Raw genomic sequence first — 17,195 nt, 5'->3', positions numbered from 1 at the left:
GTAAGAATTCCTAACCTTTTAAACAGATGCCTACAAGATGTGCGACTATGAACCCCACACATTATTCTAATTACTTTCTTTTGAGCAGTGAATACATTTTGCCTAAGTGTTGAACTGCCCCAGAATATTATTCCGTATGACATCAGAGAGTGGAAGTATGCAAAGTATGTTAGCTTGCTAATTTCTACATCCTCAAAATTGGCAATTATTCTGATTGCAAAAGTTGCTGAACTGAGTAGCTTTAGGAGATCCAAAATATGAATTTTTCAATTAAGATTCTCATCTATATGTACACCCAAAAACATAGTATGCTCTACCCTGGCTACTGACTTCTGTGTTTTTTCAAAGTTCAGAGCAAGCCCATTTGCACAAAACCAATTAATAAGTTTTCCAAAGACCTTACTTGTACCATTTTCCATCAGACTTTCTTTTACTGGATTAATAATTATGCTTGTATCATCAGCAAACAGTGTCAGTTCAGCATCTCGTTTCACATAAGAAGGGAGGTCATTCACACATATCAAGAGCAGGAGGGGACCCATGATCAAACCTTGTGGAACACCTAATGTAATTTCACCCCAGTTAGATGAAGTGGCAAACTCCTTTGAATCACTTGAAGCAAATAGAGAGACTTTTTGCTTCCTGATATGGGTTTTCTCAGGAACAGCTCACAAACAAATGGTGCTTTTATAAGCCACCACAGGTTCACACCTAATGCAATACAACCAACCGAGCCAGAGGAAGTGTGTAATTTTTACATTTTTGACCCTCTATTGTAGATTAGCAATGGTATTTCTTTTGTAATTGGTGTACAAATAGGCGCTAGGCCAAGAGCAATCCAAAACACTTGATCCATTATCTCTGTGATGAATAGAATCCAAGATATGACTGCCTGAAAAACCACATTTTTACACATATCTTTTTTGTATGTATTGCACTGTCATGCACAGATCAATGGTCACTTCACATCTGTCCGTGGCATATTTGATGTCATCAGTCACTTTGATTAGTGCAGTGCTGTATTATAGTGTTTTCAGAAGCCTGATTGATATTTATCAGAGATATTATAAGTTTAAAGATAATCCATCAGCTGTTCATGGCCAACGTACTCACAGACTTCCGATACTGTGGGTAATGTGCTTATCAGCCTATAGTCACTTGGTGATTTTGTATTGCCATTCTGGGTATTGGCTGAATTAAGCTTTGCTTCCATTCTGTAGGATATGTATCAGTAACAAAAAAGAGGTTGAAAATGTCTGAGAGAACCAGAATAAAAGTAACGATTATGTTTTTAATCATACTTATGCTCACTCCATCATTTACCTACTGCCTCACAAGAGATTCTCATTATCGCTTACAATACTGTGTGTGTGTGTGTGTGTGTGTGTGTGTGTGTGTGTGTGTGTGTAGAAACACATTTTAAGAAAAATGCATCTGTCAAGACGTTTCAATCCATTGGCTGCTAAGTTATTGCAGCTCAAAAAAACTTAAACACATTGCCTTTGAAGATAACAATATTTCTGAGTGCTATTAAAAGCATACAATATTTGTAATTAATGAATGCTGTTGTTGGTAGCTGAGTGCATAGTGTAGCAATCCTGTGATCATGAAGACAGTGGTTTGAATTTCACTAGCAGCAATGTATTTTTTTACTTTTATTTAAATTCCATATCCATTAACATATGTGTTGTGGTCTTCAGTCCTGAGACTGGTTTGATGCAGCTCTCCATGCTACTCTATCCTGTGCAAGCTTCTCCATCTCCCAGTAGCTACTGCAACCTACATCCTTCTGAATTTGCTTAGTGTATTCATCTCTTAGTCTCCCTCTATGATTTTTACCCTCCACACTGCCCTCCAATACTAAATTGGTAATCCCCTGATGCCTCAGAACATGTCCTACCAACCAATCCCTTCTTCTTGTCAGTTGTGCCACAAACTCCTCTTCTCCCCAATTCTATTCGACCCCTCCTCATTAGTTAGGTGATCTACCCATCTTCTGTAGCACCACATTTCGAAAGCTTCTACTCTCTTCTTGTCCAAACTATTTATCGTCCATGTTTCACTTCCATACAAGGCTACACTCCATACAAATACTTTCAGAAACGACTTCCTGACACTTAAATCTATACTCGATGTTAACAAATTTCCCTTCTTCAGAAACGCTTTCCTTGCCATTGCCAGTCTACATTTTATATCCTCTCTACTTCGACCATCATCAGTTATTTTACTTCCTAAATAGCAAAACTCCTATACTACTTTAAGTGTCTCATTTCCTAATCTAATTCCCTCAGCATCACCCAACTTAATTCGACTACATTCCATTATCCTCGTTTTGCTTTTGTTGATGTTCATCTTATATCCTCCTTTCAAGATACTGTCCATTCCGTTCAACTGCTCTTCCAGGTCCTTTGCTGTCTCTGACAGAATTACAAAGTCATCGGCGAACCTGAAAGTTTTTATTTCTTCTCCATGGATTTTAATACCTACTCCGGATTTTTCTTTTGTTTCCTTTACCGCTTGCTCAATATACAGATTGAATAACACCGGGGAGAGGCTACAACCCTGTCTCACTCCCTTCCCAACCATTGCTTCCCTCTCATGTCCCTCAACTCTTATAACTGCCATCTGGTTTCTGTACAAATTGTAAATAGCCTTTCGCTCCCTGTATTTTACCCCTGCCACCTTTAGAATTTTAAAGACAGTATTCCAGTCAACATTGTCAAAAGTTTTCTCTAAGTCTACAAATGCTAGAAACGTAGGTTTGCCTTTCCTTAATCTTTCTTCTAAGGTAAGTCGTAGGGTCAGTATTTCCTCATGTGTTCCAATATTTCTACAGAATCCAAACTGATCTTCCCCGAGGTCAGCTTCTACCAGTTTTTCCATTTGTCTGTAAAGAATTCGTGTTAGTATCTTGCAGCTGTGGCTTATTAAACTGATAGTTAAGTAATTTTCACATCTGTCAACATCTGCTATCTTTGGGATTGGAATTAACAAATAAAAATGTTAATTAACAAGTAGACTCAATTTTTTAAATAAAAATAACATTTTTTTATTTTTTATTACTGGTCATATGAAAATTAGTTAACATTTAAAGACAGACATAATATGATATTCATTATGGTTAAATGAGAAAATATATACATACCCACACATCAATAAAACTGTTCAATCTACACAAAAAAAGGATGTTATTTTCTATTTGACATGAGAGGATGATGAAAATGTTGCTTCCATCTGGAAACTGGTTTGATGTAGTTCTTTATGGTACTCTATGCTGCGTAGATTTCTTCTCTGCATAGCTACTGCAACCTACATCCGTATGAACCTGCTCACTGTTTTCAAGCTGAAGTGCTCCTCTACAATTTTTACCCAAGCACACTTCCCACCATTAACAAAGTAATCGTTCTTTGATATTTCGGAACTTGCCATAGCATCCTATCCCTTCTTTTAATCAACTTTTGCCACCGAGTTCTTTTCTTGCTATTGAATACCATACCCCTTGATTGGTACCTAACCCATCCACGCGATCTTCAGCATTCACCACATTTCAAAAGCTTCTATTCACTTCTTTCTATGCTGCTTATAGCTCACGTTTCACTGATCAGAACTCATATAGAATTTAAATTTTTTTCTGTTGCTACAGTCTAGGATTTTTTCTTTTACTATGATGATGGAAAAAATGGAAATGTCTGCATTCTGACAGGACTATTTTATAATTTAGTTGTTACAACTACTTTAAAACTTACGTGTTTTTGTAAATATATATCTCTCTTACATACAGAAACAAACCAAGAAAGACAGTAGAGCAGTTAACACCCAACCAGAAAACAATGATAATCTTCACATATACAAGAATTACTGTGGATGCAGACCGGCATTTAATAATCTGGATGGTAAATATTTTTTTTTTTTTTTTTTTTTTCGAGTGCACTGGATGTTCCTCTAGTATGCTTAACACATTAACTTGACTGAGGGGTGAAATTGTGTTTCTTAGTTTGCTGTCTTTTGGTGGTGGGTGTTTTGAATGGTGGTTGCTTCAAATACCAGTACAGGTCGGGTCTGAACCGCCTCACTATGGAACTCCCAACCTCAGCAAGCAATTGTGTAGTAGCCTTTACAGCACACTTTTTGTTGCAGGTAGCTCACTGTTTTCTATCTTTCTTTCATTCTTCTTTTTTTTTTTTTTTTAAATGAGTGAAAGAGAGTTCACCTACAACCCTCACAATAGCAGAAGGGATCTGTGATCCCTATGATCATGTGAGGGTTCTGCTTTTTGTAGGGATGCAGAACATGGCTGTCGACTGGCTGCTCTGTGATAGGGAGGTTGGGCTTGTTTTCCCGCAAAGCTCTTCTTCTTTCTACTGTTCGTAATTCTAGTTTGTTTGCGCTTGCAGTCAACTGCCAATTTATTGTGTGCACACAATGTACAAAATCTGTCGATGCATTTTGACCATGTCAAAGTCCTCTGTAACATGTGAGTAGAGTCAGTTTGGTTCTACTTCTACACTAAATGCCTTGTTAGCTCTACCAGTAGTGCTGTCAAGTATGAGTCGCACAGCTGTCCACAAAAGGTCAAAATCAATATTCTGCAGATTTTATAGTTATGAATTTGAGAGGGAAAGGAAAAATAATATACAGAAATACCTTAAACCAACAAAGCATTCTGTCCATTGGTACAAAAATTCTGCTGCTTCAAAATGTAAACAATTGTTAGTTGAAGGCTTAAGTAGATCAAAAAAGAGAAAACAAGCAAATATCATTTTATGTTTTAAAAAAGTAAAATAAAAAATTAATAAAAATCAATGTTGAGAAGTTTTTCAAGAAGCAAACATTCCAGACACCCCCCCCCTTTTCCCCAATCACCACTTTTTAAAAAAAAAAAAAAAAAAAAAAAAAAAAAAAAAAAAACAGTCAACAGCACTATGGCTTCATTTTCAAGAACAAAGCATAACAACTTTTAAATTTGTATTTATAATCGTGTATAAACGAAACAAATTTAAATGTGAATTTTGCCAAAAAGTAGCTGCAAATTTTTCGAAAAATAGATGGCATTTTCAGGTCCCTACTTATGATACAGTGACAGCAGATAGTTATAAACACTTTGCGAGAGCCATTTAACACAATCTTTTAACAATAGAAAGAATTGTACATCAAATTAAAATAAGAACAGGTTTGAAGTTTTTTTCTTTTTTTTCTTTTCATATTTCTACCAGTACTGGATATTCATATTTTCTAATGGTTTATTTACACATACTTCGGATAGAAGTTTTTAGATTTGTGGTTCTTACTATGGAATTCATTATTTGTAATCACAGAAATTATTTTACACTTGATGGCTTAACAGACATATGGATACCATGTAAAAGGAAAAACAGAAAATATGAAATCACTGTTCATTTGACATCAGTAATATCAGGTAATTGTATTCTCAATCTATGAACACACTCTGTCTTTCCTCATTTGTAACAGGTTCACTTTCTTAAATTGTATCACTTTCATCTATAATTAGTATTTTACACTTATCAACAGTAGAATATATCATGTATAATGTCCAGCAGACTGAATAGGAGGATTAGAGTAATGAAAGACAGTGTCGCTGTTGTGCCTGTGCAAAATAAGTATGCACACACTGCATTGGGAAAAACTGCCATTTGTAATTATGACACTTTGAATTTGAGAGTATTTCGCATTTGCCGTGGAGGGTTATTCCAAAAGTAACTTTCTCCCACCACAGTTCAGTGACTCTTTCATCACAATTCCGAGCTGAAACAACATGATAAAGTCTGCAATTATTGGACGACTGTACGGTGGGTGTAACAATTCACGACAATTCAGGACTTTCTTTTTATCTTGTGCAATGACGAAACCTGCAGGGTGAGGAAGGACGCACAAGATCACGCAGCAAGTGGAGGACACATGTTAAGCACCATCTGAAGTCGTCAAGCTTCTCCTGCCAGGCACACCTCAGTGGAAACAATGTCAGGTTGTTCCCCACGGTGCATCATTCATGATATTCTGCACTTCCAATCATACAAATTGCAGGTCATACAGAAACTAAACAAACAAGATAAATTCAGCCAACTAACTATCTTCTTGTGTCACCTGGAACTTTTAGAAGCCAAGCCACAAACAACACATTCAAAATCGAGTAAAGGTAATATATTAGGGTGTACATGAGATGTGATGGGATGTATTTTCACCGTTTTCAATGCATTTTCAATAAATTTGTCAACATGTTTCAAAGTTCTGTCCTTTTTATAACCTACTATTCATTCTGCTGGGCTCTTGTATGTTTTGTTTTCAGTGTTGTCTATGGAAAAAATGGAATGCTCTAAATAATTAAAATTATACAACGTATGTCCACAAAAGTAAAAATTATCTATTTTGTACATTATTGTGTACCAATCATTAACTCTCAGGTTGTAGTTCTCTACAGTTATTAACGCAGTTCCTGTTTTTACAATCTAATCTGTAACTTTGTTACAACACAAAACTCTCTGTACGTAACATTCCATACAAAACAATGGACAAGTATAGTAAAAAATGTGGATCTGATGATGCCCCAGTCACATGATGTGGAAAATTGTCCACACGTATAGCAAATGTGAACAAAAAAGAATGAAGAGCAAAAACAACTGTTGATGCTAAGACAAGCAAAGGACCATACCGGATAAAAGCAGCAACTGTGACTGGTCTAATAAGATTTACATCTTTCTTAATCAAAGTTCCATTCTGACAAAACTGATAAACGTAAAGAAGGCACAAAAAAGTTGCAGAGGTAAGAAATGCAAGGATAAAAATCCATAACATGTCCTCACTTCATCCGAAAGGACCTTCTCTTCACTTCACTTCAACATAAAATTTTGAGTACTTAGGAATTTCTGGAACTACTCTATTTCATACTGAATTGTTGTTCAACAGCAGCACAAAGTGCTAAGGAAGAATGAATAGCCAGCCTGTTTGTCTCCCACAGGAGTGGAGTGCAAACACTAACTTCTCGAGGACTATGCAAAAGGAAAGTAGTCTGGCTCCACAGTTTGCTTGAGTTTAAATTATCTCTTATCTGTGTCATTCCAATTTTGTATTTTCTTTGTACCTTGCTTGACCTTCAATTACTACTTTTTTCACTGCTTCACCGTCCCTTAAAGTATTTTATCAAGTGTCATCCTAGAACTTAGCTCATCACCTTTCCTCGTACATTTATTGTTTCAGCAACTTATGTATTTTCTGACATGCTGTTTTAAGTGTATTTTTATTCATTTCTCTGCCTCTGTCAATCTTTTACTAACTTTAGCTACCTACAGCTATCAAAGGAGAAATCTTTGGCTCTGAATATCAACATCCGTTACTCACATTGTATGAACTGGCCTTGTCTCAGTGTTAGCTACTGGGTGAGTACATCTTTATGAATTGTCTCAGTGTACATCCTCATATGTATATCTACAAGTGTATCAACAATAAGATAACCAACAGACTTGTTTTAAAGTTAGTTTCCTTCTTTTTTGCAATTATAAAAACTTAGGTATAATGCAAAATATATGAATAAACATAAACAATAAGGTTGTACCCACAGAAATTGTCTCGTTAACATATATGACACATATACTCAATCTTTAGCTATGTGACTCAAACCTCCTTGCAAAGAAACAAGACAAGAACATGATGACAATGTGAGAGAAATGAAAAGAGGTTTTCAATGGTATTTGCAAGTCTCACAACACAAATAAAAACAGAAGAAGAAAAGCAGATAGATAAGGAAGAAAAAAAATTGGTCAAATTGTATAGTTGTTTAAGGACACAGAAAAAGAGATGTTTGAGGAAAAACAGACAGATAAGAAGAAGAGGAAGATTAGTTGTCATCTCAACGATGCGTCCATTAAAGCTGGAGCATAACTCTGGATTGGGGAAGAGTGATTTGTTTTTTTGTTTTAGGGTGCAAAAACAATTACTGTCATATAAATTAAAAGCGACTATATCTTAAGCTAAATCAACAGAGGGAAAGCAAGCTAAGGTTGAGAACTTCCTCATGAAGAAAGGTCCACAAAATACACTGTAGAGACAGTGGAGGTCCCGAACCAAAGATTAAATGTCCTTCACGATATTATTACGATGGAAAAAAAGTACAACGCAGTCGATGACCTGTGCGTCATTAGCGAAAATGGCCCCACAGGGAGGAGGGGGGGGGGGGGGGGGGCGGGGTGCAAACGCATTCAGTCAAGGAAGTGGCAAACCATCAAAGATTGACGACAATGAACACGGCTAAAACGACAACCTAACTAAAATGATCTCCTTGCAGCAAGAGGGCCGAGATGAGGTCAGCCAACTCACTAGGAGAAATTTAATTCCTCTGAGCTTGTTCCCAGGAAGAGAAGACCCGTGATGATGTCAAAGTGACACCACCTGCCGACAGACAGCATTACAGATATCACCCGAAGGGGCAGAAGGGATAGCGGACCGAGGTAGAAGGACGGCAGGCTTGGCAGCGGCATCAGAACCTCATTTCCCATCATATGGACATGGCCAGCAACTCACATGAACATCACAGTAGCTCCCTCAACAGCGAGCAAATGGAAGCTTTCTTGGACCCGTTGCACTAAGGGATGGACTGTGTTCAGCACAGAGGGTCTGAAGGGCACTGAGAGAATCGGAGTATATGACACAATTAAAAAGTGAGCGTCACCAGATTGGGGAAGAGTTGGGAAGGAAATAAGCCATGTTATTTTCCAAAGAATCACCCCGGCATTTGCCTTAAGTAATTTAAGGAAACTATGGAAATCCTAATCCTGGGTGGCCAGCTGAAGATTTGAACCACTGTACTCCCGAATGCAAGTCTGTATTGTACCACAGCATCACCATAGTTGGTATAAAAGAGCAGTAGTTGTCATTTTTTTTTGTGTGTGTCGGGGGGGGGGGGGGGGGGGGGGCCAGCAGGATTGGCAGAAGTTAAAAGCAGAAAGTTTGCGGAACATGGTACATACTAAAATTGAAAGTAGCGAGATACCTCTGTTGGTTGCAGAATCCAAATGTAAATGCATCAGAAACATCATTTGTCTGAACACATTTATTTCCATTCGAATCGGGCACTGTCAAGTCAGTGCACAACACAGAAAAAGGTGTGTGCACAGCAGAAAAGAGTCTTCCTCTTGGAGAGGACAATTATTCAGTCTCACAACTAACACAACAAACAGCAATAATTAATGGCTACAAGTGGTACAACAGTAAAGTCTACTACATCTGTGTGAGGGCTGTGAAACTATCAGTTAAAATGCACAAAACAACCAAACTACGAGTAAGACTACTGACCAATATTTTCATTCAATATGTTTAGAAGAAGTAGCAGCAACTGGCTAATTGTTCCATGACACATGCAGTTGGATTGATTGTTATCTCTGAGATAATATCAGATTCCACTAATAAAAGGGACTTCAGGAATGGTGATGAAACACAGCCACTGGTGATAATTTACTGGTTATGGTAATTAACTGAGTCAATGAGAAAGACCTTGATCCTAAATCAGTAACAAATTCTTGATTATACACAACGTTCTTTTATTATACCACCATGGATTACACTTCAATAAGCAAGACAAACACACTAATTTAGCCTCTCCTAAATGACAAATGTGCTTCTTTACTGGAGGATAAACATGTTTTACACACTGTGTAATGAAATATTTATTAATTGAACTTGTGGATGAATGAAGCATTGGTGTATTTTCAAGCAAAAACAATAGCTTTCTCTCTCTCTCTCTCTCTCTCTCTCTCTCTCTCACACACACACACACCTGTGGCAACAATCAGTTTCGTGATTTAATGAATCCACATAACATCATTGCCACTGACAGCCAACTCTTCCCCTACTGTGATGTGATTCTCGAAGAGTTCCCCATCCCCCTCCACTGCCTGCTTTCTGACCTGATCATCATCTTCCCTTCATGCTGCTGCACTTCTTCCCTGTGCCACAGATAAGAGGGAGGGGGGGGGGGGGTTAACAATCATCATCAGCAAGTGAGTAGCTACCAGGCCTTATGTTTTGCATATTGTTCCCATCACAAAATACTTATATCACAACAGTGTGATAAATTGACTGTTATCATGTGTGCACTCCCTTCTGATGACAGCTTTGGAAAAAATAAAGGATTTCAGTAAGGAAATTTGAAAACATAAAATGGAGATAAGAGAGATTAGCTTTAATATACATCATTTTGTTGTGGAACTCTGACGCTGTTCAACAACCGTCACATATGAATTTAAAGCTTGTCCTGAGACTCTTCCCCTTGCAATTTTCTTTATCATTCCTGTCTTACAGGGAAACCTCATGGACTGCTCTGTCCTCTCAATTTTCTTCATACTTAAAGAATTTGAAGGTCAGTGCCCAGACATCAAATTCCTAAAGTAGTAAAATGTAATTCTATATACACAAAAATAGCCTCAACGGCAGGGAAGATGGGAGATGAAGGTCACTGGTACAGCATGACTGACTGCTCAAATCCAGTAACGTCTGTTCTGGAATCCAGGGGTTAATTATCACTGTCTGTTCTGGAATCCAGGGGTTAATTATCACTGTCTGTTCACCTAGTGGGTGGGCTGATACATGCTCTTCTTGATCTCTACAATCAAATCATGAACATTTTATCTTCACAGAAGATCACTGCAAAACAAATTTCTACTTGGGTGGAACAAAAGGAAAGAATTCCATTACCCCAGCCATCAGTCTCTACACTGCATTTTTCTGGTAACTGGATTTTGGGGGACCAGGGCCATCATGCACAGAAGAGTAGGAGCTTCTCAGAATCTCTAAGCCCAAAACAGAAAAACTGCATAGGCACTCTCAACACAAACACTCTATCCCAAGTAGGTAAACTCAAATAACTCATAAACACTATGGAAAAAAAAAATTACATAAAAATCCTTGCAATTCTAGAAGCACAATAAATCATCAAAAATTATTTTGCTTCAGAAAACTGCAGAATCTACCAACAAAACCTAAAGTGCAGCTGAACAAGGGACCCTAAACAACATGGCACAAGCTTTTGTTGTATACAAATCCCTTAAGATTCTATAATAAACTTCCATTCAACATCAGGAAGAATCACCACGATCTCAATAAAATCTGGAAATAAGACACATGCTGCCATAAATGACTACAATAGAAAAGATATGAGAGCAATACATGACTTCTGGGAACTACTGGAGGAAACCACAACTAAAATCCCTAATCATCATTTCAAAATTCTATTAGGAGATTTCAATGGCCAACCTGGCAAAGAGGAAAAATTCAGGAAAACAACAGAAATTCACATGGTTCACAAGAGAACAAATAAAAATTTCTGCAAAAAATTTGTCTTAAAATCATGTCCACACAATTCTTTAAGCCTGCAAACCTGGAACTCCATTTTTTGAGCCAGTTCAGAGCAAAGATTAGTGTTCAACCTTTTTTCAAAACTAACCACCACAAAAGAACAAAACATTCAGAATTGATCCAGAATACCTGAAACTCAACAAGAGAGAAATTCTTCATAAATTAGGCAAATAACAAAAATTGGAAGAAACTTGCAGAAGTCCTGAAAGACACTACATGAGATTGGGCAAACCCCCAAGAAAAAGAAAACACAGGAGTTGGAACAGTACCTGTGATCAAGCAATACAAAAGAGAACATAAGCATGGAAAACTTAACAACTAGGATTTTTTTTCTTTGAATCCCAATTCAAAATCACCATCTCTTAAGGGAGAAAAGGAAATAGTTTCCCGGGGAAAATGGAATAATAGCACCAATAGGAAAACTAAATTACAGTAATCACACAACCAATTCACAAAATTACATCAAACATTTGGGAAACTGAACAAGTACCTATTGAGTGAAAATGTGCATTAATTCATCCCTTCACAAAAAAAGGAGATGAAAGTGATCCAAATAATTACAGGGGAATTTCACTGCTCCCTGTAGTATACCAAATTCATTCAAAAGTTCTGTTAACTCGACTAGGAGAGGCAGATGCATTAACAGAAGAGTATCAGATGAGGTTTCGCATAGGTCAACCTTGTATAGAGCAGATATGCAATTTAAAGACAATTTTGCAAATAAGAAGGTTTAGAAATACCGTGGTAACTTCAGTCAACATTAAAAAGGATTATGATTCAATAGATGGGCATCCATTACTCCATACCTTAGAGGAATCCAAGATTGAGAGGAAATAAGGTCAATCATCCAACAGATATTAACTGATACAACCTCCAAAGTGAAATTCATGGGAGGAACATTAGAAGCCTTTCACATCCATACAGGTGTTTCCCAAGGAGACAGACTCTCCCTACTTCTATTTAACATCGCCCTGGGAAAAATTATGAGGACATGGGAAAAGCAAAGAAAGGGAATTTAATTCAGGTTCTAAAAAAGAGCAGGAAATCAATGTGAAATGTCTGGCTTTCACAGACTATCTTGTCATTCTCATCAACAACAGAGAAGAAGCCAAACTTGCACTTGAGAAGCTTCATGAAATCATCTCACGGAAAACTGGCCTACAAATTTCCAACGAGAAAATCAATATGTGGAGAGCAAGCCTGCAGGTAATATCCCCGTTAGAACTAGGCACATATGTAGGAGATATCGTCCAACCATAAGTACTGAACATAATACTCAATCAAAAAAGAATTTCCATATTACAAAATCTATATAAGCTCAACTGGCTATCACTGCAAGCAGAAAAGGAAAGTTCTAAGGAAAATATTTGGATCAGTATTTCATGCAGGAATTTGGATAGAAAGGCGGTCAAGAGAGATCTACACAACATTTTTATCGAATTTTAACTGATTGGGAATAATCCTATTTTCATACAAATAGTTAATTAAAAGTAAGAAAATTTTTTTATTAAAAAAAAAAAAAAAAAAAAAAAACTAGCAGAATAAAGTATGCCACTAGTGAGTTTCATACCATTAACTTCATTGTTATATTCATATTATGCTGCACAATGAGCTACCAACTAAAAGTTATATGTTTTGCACTTAATTGTGCTATAACATATTTTTCTTTTTCCTGCCTTGTGACATCTTCCCCTTATCTTTTGCATTACACTGACCTCTCTAAGAAGCACGTGGAAGCTTTCAATACAGCAATTGTTTCTGGTCATTTTTTTCTGCTTTACTATAAGCCTGCCTTTTCAGAGCACAGCTTTACTGCCTGCCTACATCCATTGGGCTTACATAGTTTTGCAGAATTTGTAGAGTCAATTTCTTCCAACAAACATTCTGTGCAATCATGATAACCCTCTTAGATACACCTATTCTGCTACATTACTGTAGATTTTAGTTTAAACATGTCAGGTACATTGCTCTAGCAGCCAATAAGAGTTATTTCTTAACTTACATGCTACACTTTATGCAGACGACTTATCTTTACGTGATATGTTCAATTATAATGATTGTTGCTCTGTTCTGCTAATCAGAAAATAAGCTTAATAAAAAAAATACAAAACTGAAAAATGATGCACTACTTGCACGCATTCTAAAACATCATTCAGCAAGGTGGATGACGATGGGAGTAACTGAATTGATAAAATTCTGAAAAGGTTGACCAATCTAGAACACTTTTCATCTGCTACCAACTTTGTGTAGCAAGCAACTCTATGTTTATTGCAAATAATATATCAATAAACAGAAAACATAGGATGTGATTTAGGATAGATTGCTACTCAGCATACAGAGGCGGCTCTCTCTCTCTCTCTCTCTCTCTCTCTCTCTCTCTCTCTCTCTCTGTGTGTGTGTGTGTGTGTGTGTGTGTGTGTGTGTGTGTGTGTGTGTGTGTGTGTGTGTGTGTGTGTGTGTGTGTGTGTGTGACCAAAGGACTTAGTCCAACTGCTTACTCAAGTCTACTTTTAAATATGCCTGTCCACTGCACAACATTTCCTCTGCGTGATGAGTAGAAATCCAACAATATTGTTACCATATCAGCAACTAAGATTAGTTTCAGCTCAATTACACACAGCATTTTAGCAACCATTAACTTTGCATATAACTTCTTCTTTCATACATGTAAACACAATTAATGTAGAGCTGCTTGCTATTTAAGCAGTGAGCAGAAATGAGTCAATAGCAGCTGACGTGATTCAGTTTTATTAGTTGAGCTACTACCATCAGCGGCCACCTCACAGAGAGTCTTCTTAGAGTGCACATATAGTATACAATCACATTTCAAAACTAAACTCAAGCTGATATGAGATCACATGCATAACTGTTTCACAAGAAAGATCAGAATGTTTTGTACTTCACTAAAATAAAGTTACTCTTAGCGGTGCAAGAGCAGATCACATCTCAAGCAGAACACTAACTTTGTGATTACAAACAAAATTATCAAACGTTTATAACAATCAATCTCTCTCTCTCTCTCTCTCTCTCTCTAGCAGATCTATGAATTAATATAACAATTACGGTGAGAGCAATGTTTTAAAGTGGAGGAATAAAGTACTAAAAAGTCTTTATCCAATATACAATTTATAGTCTGTTTCTGGAAAGCCAGATTAAAACGAGTAGCAGTCATATATCATCATTTCTGCAACTCCACTGTGGTAAAATAATGTCATGTCACCATGTTCCACTTCAAAGCACACTCTCACTGAATGTTTCTTCTGCACTAATCACGTATCAGGAAGGGAGGTCATGACACCGAATATTTGTCAGAAAATGCCCTTCTGAACAGTGTCGAAGTCATTTCCCTCCCCGTGGATGGAAGCTGTTCTCAAATGTGCCCAAACTGTGCCTTGCAGTGCACTGAAACATAACACAATAATTTTGATATAACAGCACACAGTTTACTTCCACATAAGCAATAAAACCTTAACTGTGCTGCTGATACTACTTTCCAAATGAAAGTTTAAAGTATATGAAATATATGTATTGTTCTACTACCTTCTCTTTGGGGGAAAAGAAGCAGTCTGGAGCAAAGAGGAGTGAGATAAATAAAGGCGAAAGATAGGAAAAAGTAAGACACCACTCAAAATACAAATTCAATACATATGTACCAAGACAGGCACACAAATGAAACGAGGAGACAGGTACACAAACGAAACGAGGAAGAAGTTTCAAGTTCCCTAGTAGCTAACACTTTGAAGACTGGCCACTGAGAGGAACAATGGGCCCAGATGACCAGCTATTTATGCCATTATTTAAAATGTTACAGGCTCATGTTTACTTCATATATCTTCAAGAATAATACACAGTAAAAAAGGACCAAAGCTTCATGACTTACTTCAGTTCTTTGATGGACTACAAATTTTAAAGTAATGATGACAGAAAATGTAGTTATCTTCTCAAAAATAGAAGTTCAAAGTGAGTTATTAAGCAATGTTTTCTATTTGAACTTCCAAAATTTCTTGCTCTCTCAACAAACATGACATTTATAGCAAAATTACAGCAAACTGCAAAGCCTAATGAGCACATACATGAAATTGTGGCAATGCTATCACATACTGGTTCAGCTATTTGCAACTAAGCTGTTACATTCACTAATGATTCTTTTGAAACATTTCTAGAAATTGAAAGCAGAAGGCAGCATCTGTCAAGGGATACATGGTGAGACATCTGTACATTGTTCTCATATGAAATGAGTCCAATTTTCGAGTGACAGGTGGCTTGCACGTCAAGAAAATTGCGACCCGAGCTATACTCAGGCGCAGTCTCCAAAGTGTTCATGAAGCAGATCTACTGATGAAAGATTTGTAATTCTGGATTAGAGGTGCGCAAGGAAACAGCACATCACATAATGTATGTTTGAAGAGAACATGAACAAAGATGTAAAAATGTACTACTTAACATGTAAATTGCTATGATTCTACTTACAACTTTTAAATTACTTTTCATGGATTGACAAGTCACAGACCAGAAATAATTTGTTTTCATGAATGAAATAACCTTTGTACACAACAAGTAAAACAAGATTTCAATACTTGATAAGACCTTTCACAACACCTAAATGTAAAGCAATCTACCAAATAACCTCCGTAACGCTGGTATCCCATTCCATCATCAACACACAGACCGGTATTCTGTTTCCTCACCTTTACTAAACACACAGATGACAAGTGTCACAACACACATGCAACAGAAAACTATTTATACTAGTTTTCAAATTCTTGCTCTTTTACTAGTAAAAGTACACACATTCACATACACAACTGCCAAACATATGTCTGTGAACACAGCAAATGTGTTCACTGTAGCCATAGGTGTGTGTGTAATTGGTTGTCTGTGTGGTTGTGTGTGTGAATGAAAAGCAAGATCTCTAAAGCTACAAGGTGTACAACTTTGCTTCCACTGTTTTTTTCCCCAACATTTGAGGCTTTAATGAAACAAATCAGTTATACATGTATCATTCAAAGTATTTTCCATCGCTGGCCACTACTTTCTCCCATCTTTCGGGCAGAGTACGAATCCTGTATCAAAAAAATTGTTCCAAATCAATCCAATTTGTGACTTCTTCACGAGATCGGAAGTGTTGGTCAGCCAGGCCATGCGCCATTGATCTAAACAGGTGATAGAGGGAGCAATGTCTGGAGAATACAGCGGGTGGGGTAGGACTTCCCATTTTTAACGTTTCCAAGTATGTTTTGACCTCTTTTGCAAAGTTGGGTCGACCGTTACCGTGCTGCAAAATCACTTTATCGTGCCTCTCGCTGTATTGCAGCCATTTGTCTTTTAATGCTCTACTCAAACTCATTAATTGTGTTCAATAACAAGCAGCTGTGATTGTTTAAATTGGTTTTAACACCTCATAGTGCACGACGCCAAGCTGGTCCCACCAAATGCAGAGCATGATCTTGGAGCCGTAAATATTTGGTTTGGCTGTCGACGTGGAAGCATGGCCGGGATATCCCCAGAATTTTTTGCATTTAGGGTTATTGTAATGAAGCAACTGTTCACAAACACACAAACGCCGTTCAATGTCTCTTGGTTTCAGCTCACACGGGACCAAAGTTCCTTCTTTCTGAATCATGTCCACAGCCTTGAGACATTTTGAAATGGCTTTCTGTGTCACTCCCACTAATCGTGCAAATTCTTCTTGAGTTTGACGTGAGTCTTCACTCAGCAATGTCTCCAATTCTTCATCTTCGAAAACATTCTCTCTTTCACCACTATGCCGGCCTACGACGTTAAAACCACTGTTCCTGAAGCGTTGAAACAACTCAAGACACGTTCTTTCACTA

The 17,195-nt window shown here is 37.2% G+C and overlaps 1 protein-coding gene across 2 annotated transcripts in view; it reads right to left on the bottom strand.

Moving 5' to 3' along the window:
* Window positions 1–17,195, bottom strand: part of LOC126481666 (negative elongation factor D) — a 209,027-nt gene that overhangs the window by 20,204 nt on the left and 171,628 nt on the right. Inside the window, exon 15 of one of the 2 annotated variants that reach the window (XM_050105595.1) lies at window positions 14,094–14,763. The exons of the other annotated variant lie outside the window; for it this stretch is intronic. Coding sequence (XP_049961552.1) covers window positions 14,732–14,763 — 32 coding nt within the window. The 3' untranslated portion in view covers window positions 14,094–14,731. Of the gene's footprint in view, window positions 1–14,093; window positions 14,764–17,195 lie in introns of those variants that run through there. 2 annotated transcript variants of the gene reach the window in all.

The sequence above is a fragment of the Schistocerca serialis genome, chromosome 5, assembly GCF_023864345.2.
Source record: "Schistocerca serialis cubense isolate TAMUIC-IGC-003099 chromosome 5, iqSchSeri2.2, whole genome shotgun sequence".
NCBI lineage: Eukaryota > Metazoa > Arthropoda > Insecta > Orthoptera > Acrididae > Schistocerca > Schistocerca serialis.
The sequence above is the reverse complement of the archived record's forward strand: the minus strand, read 5'-3'. Positions and strand labels throughout refer to the sequence as shown.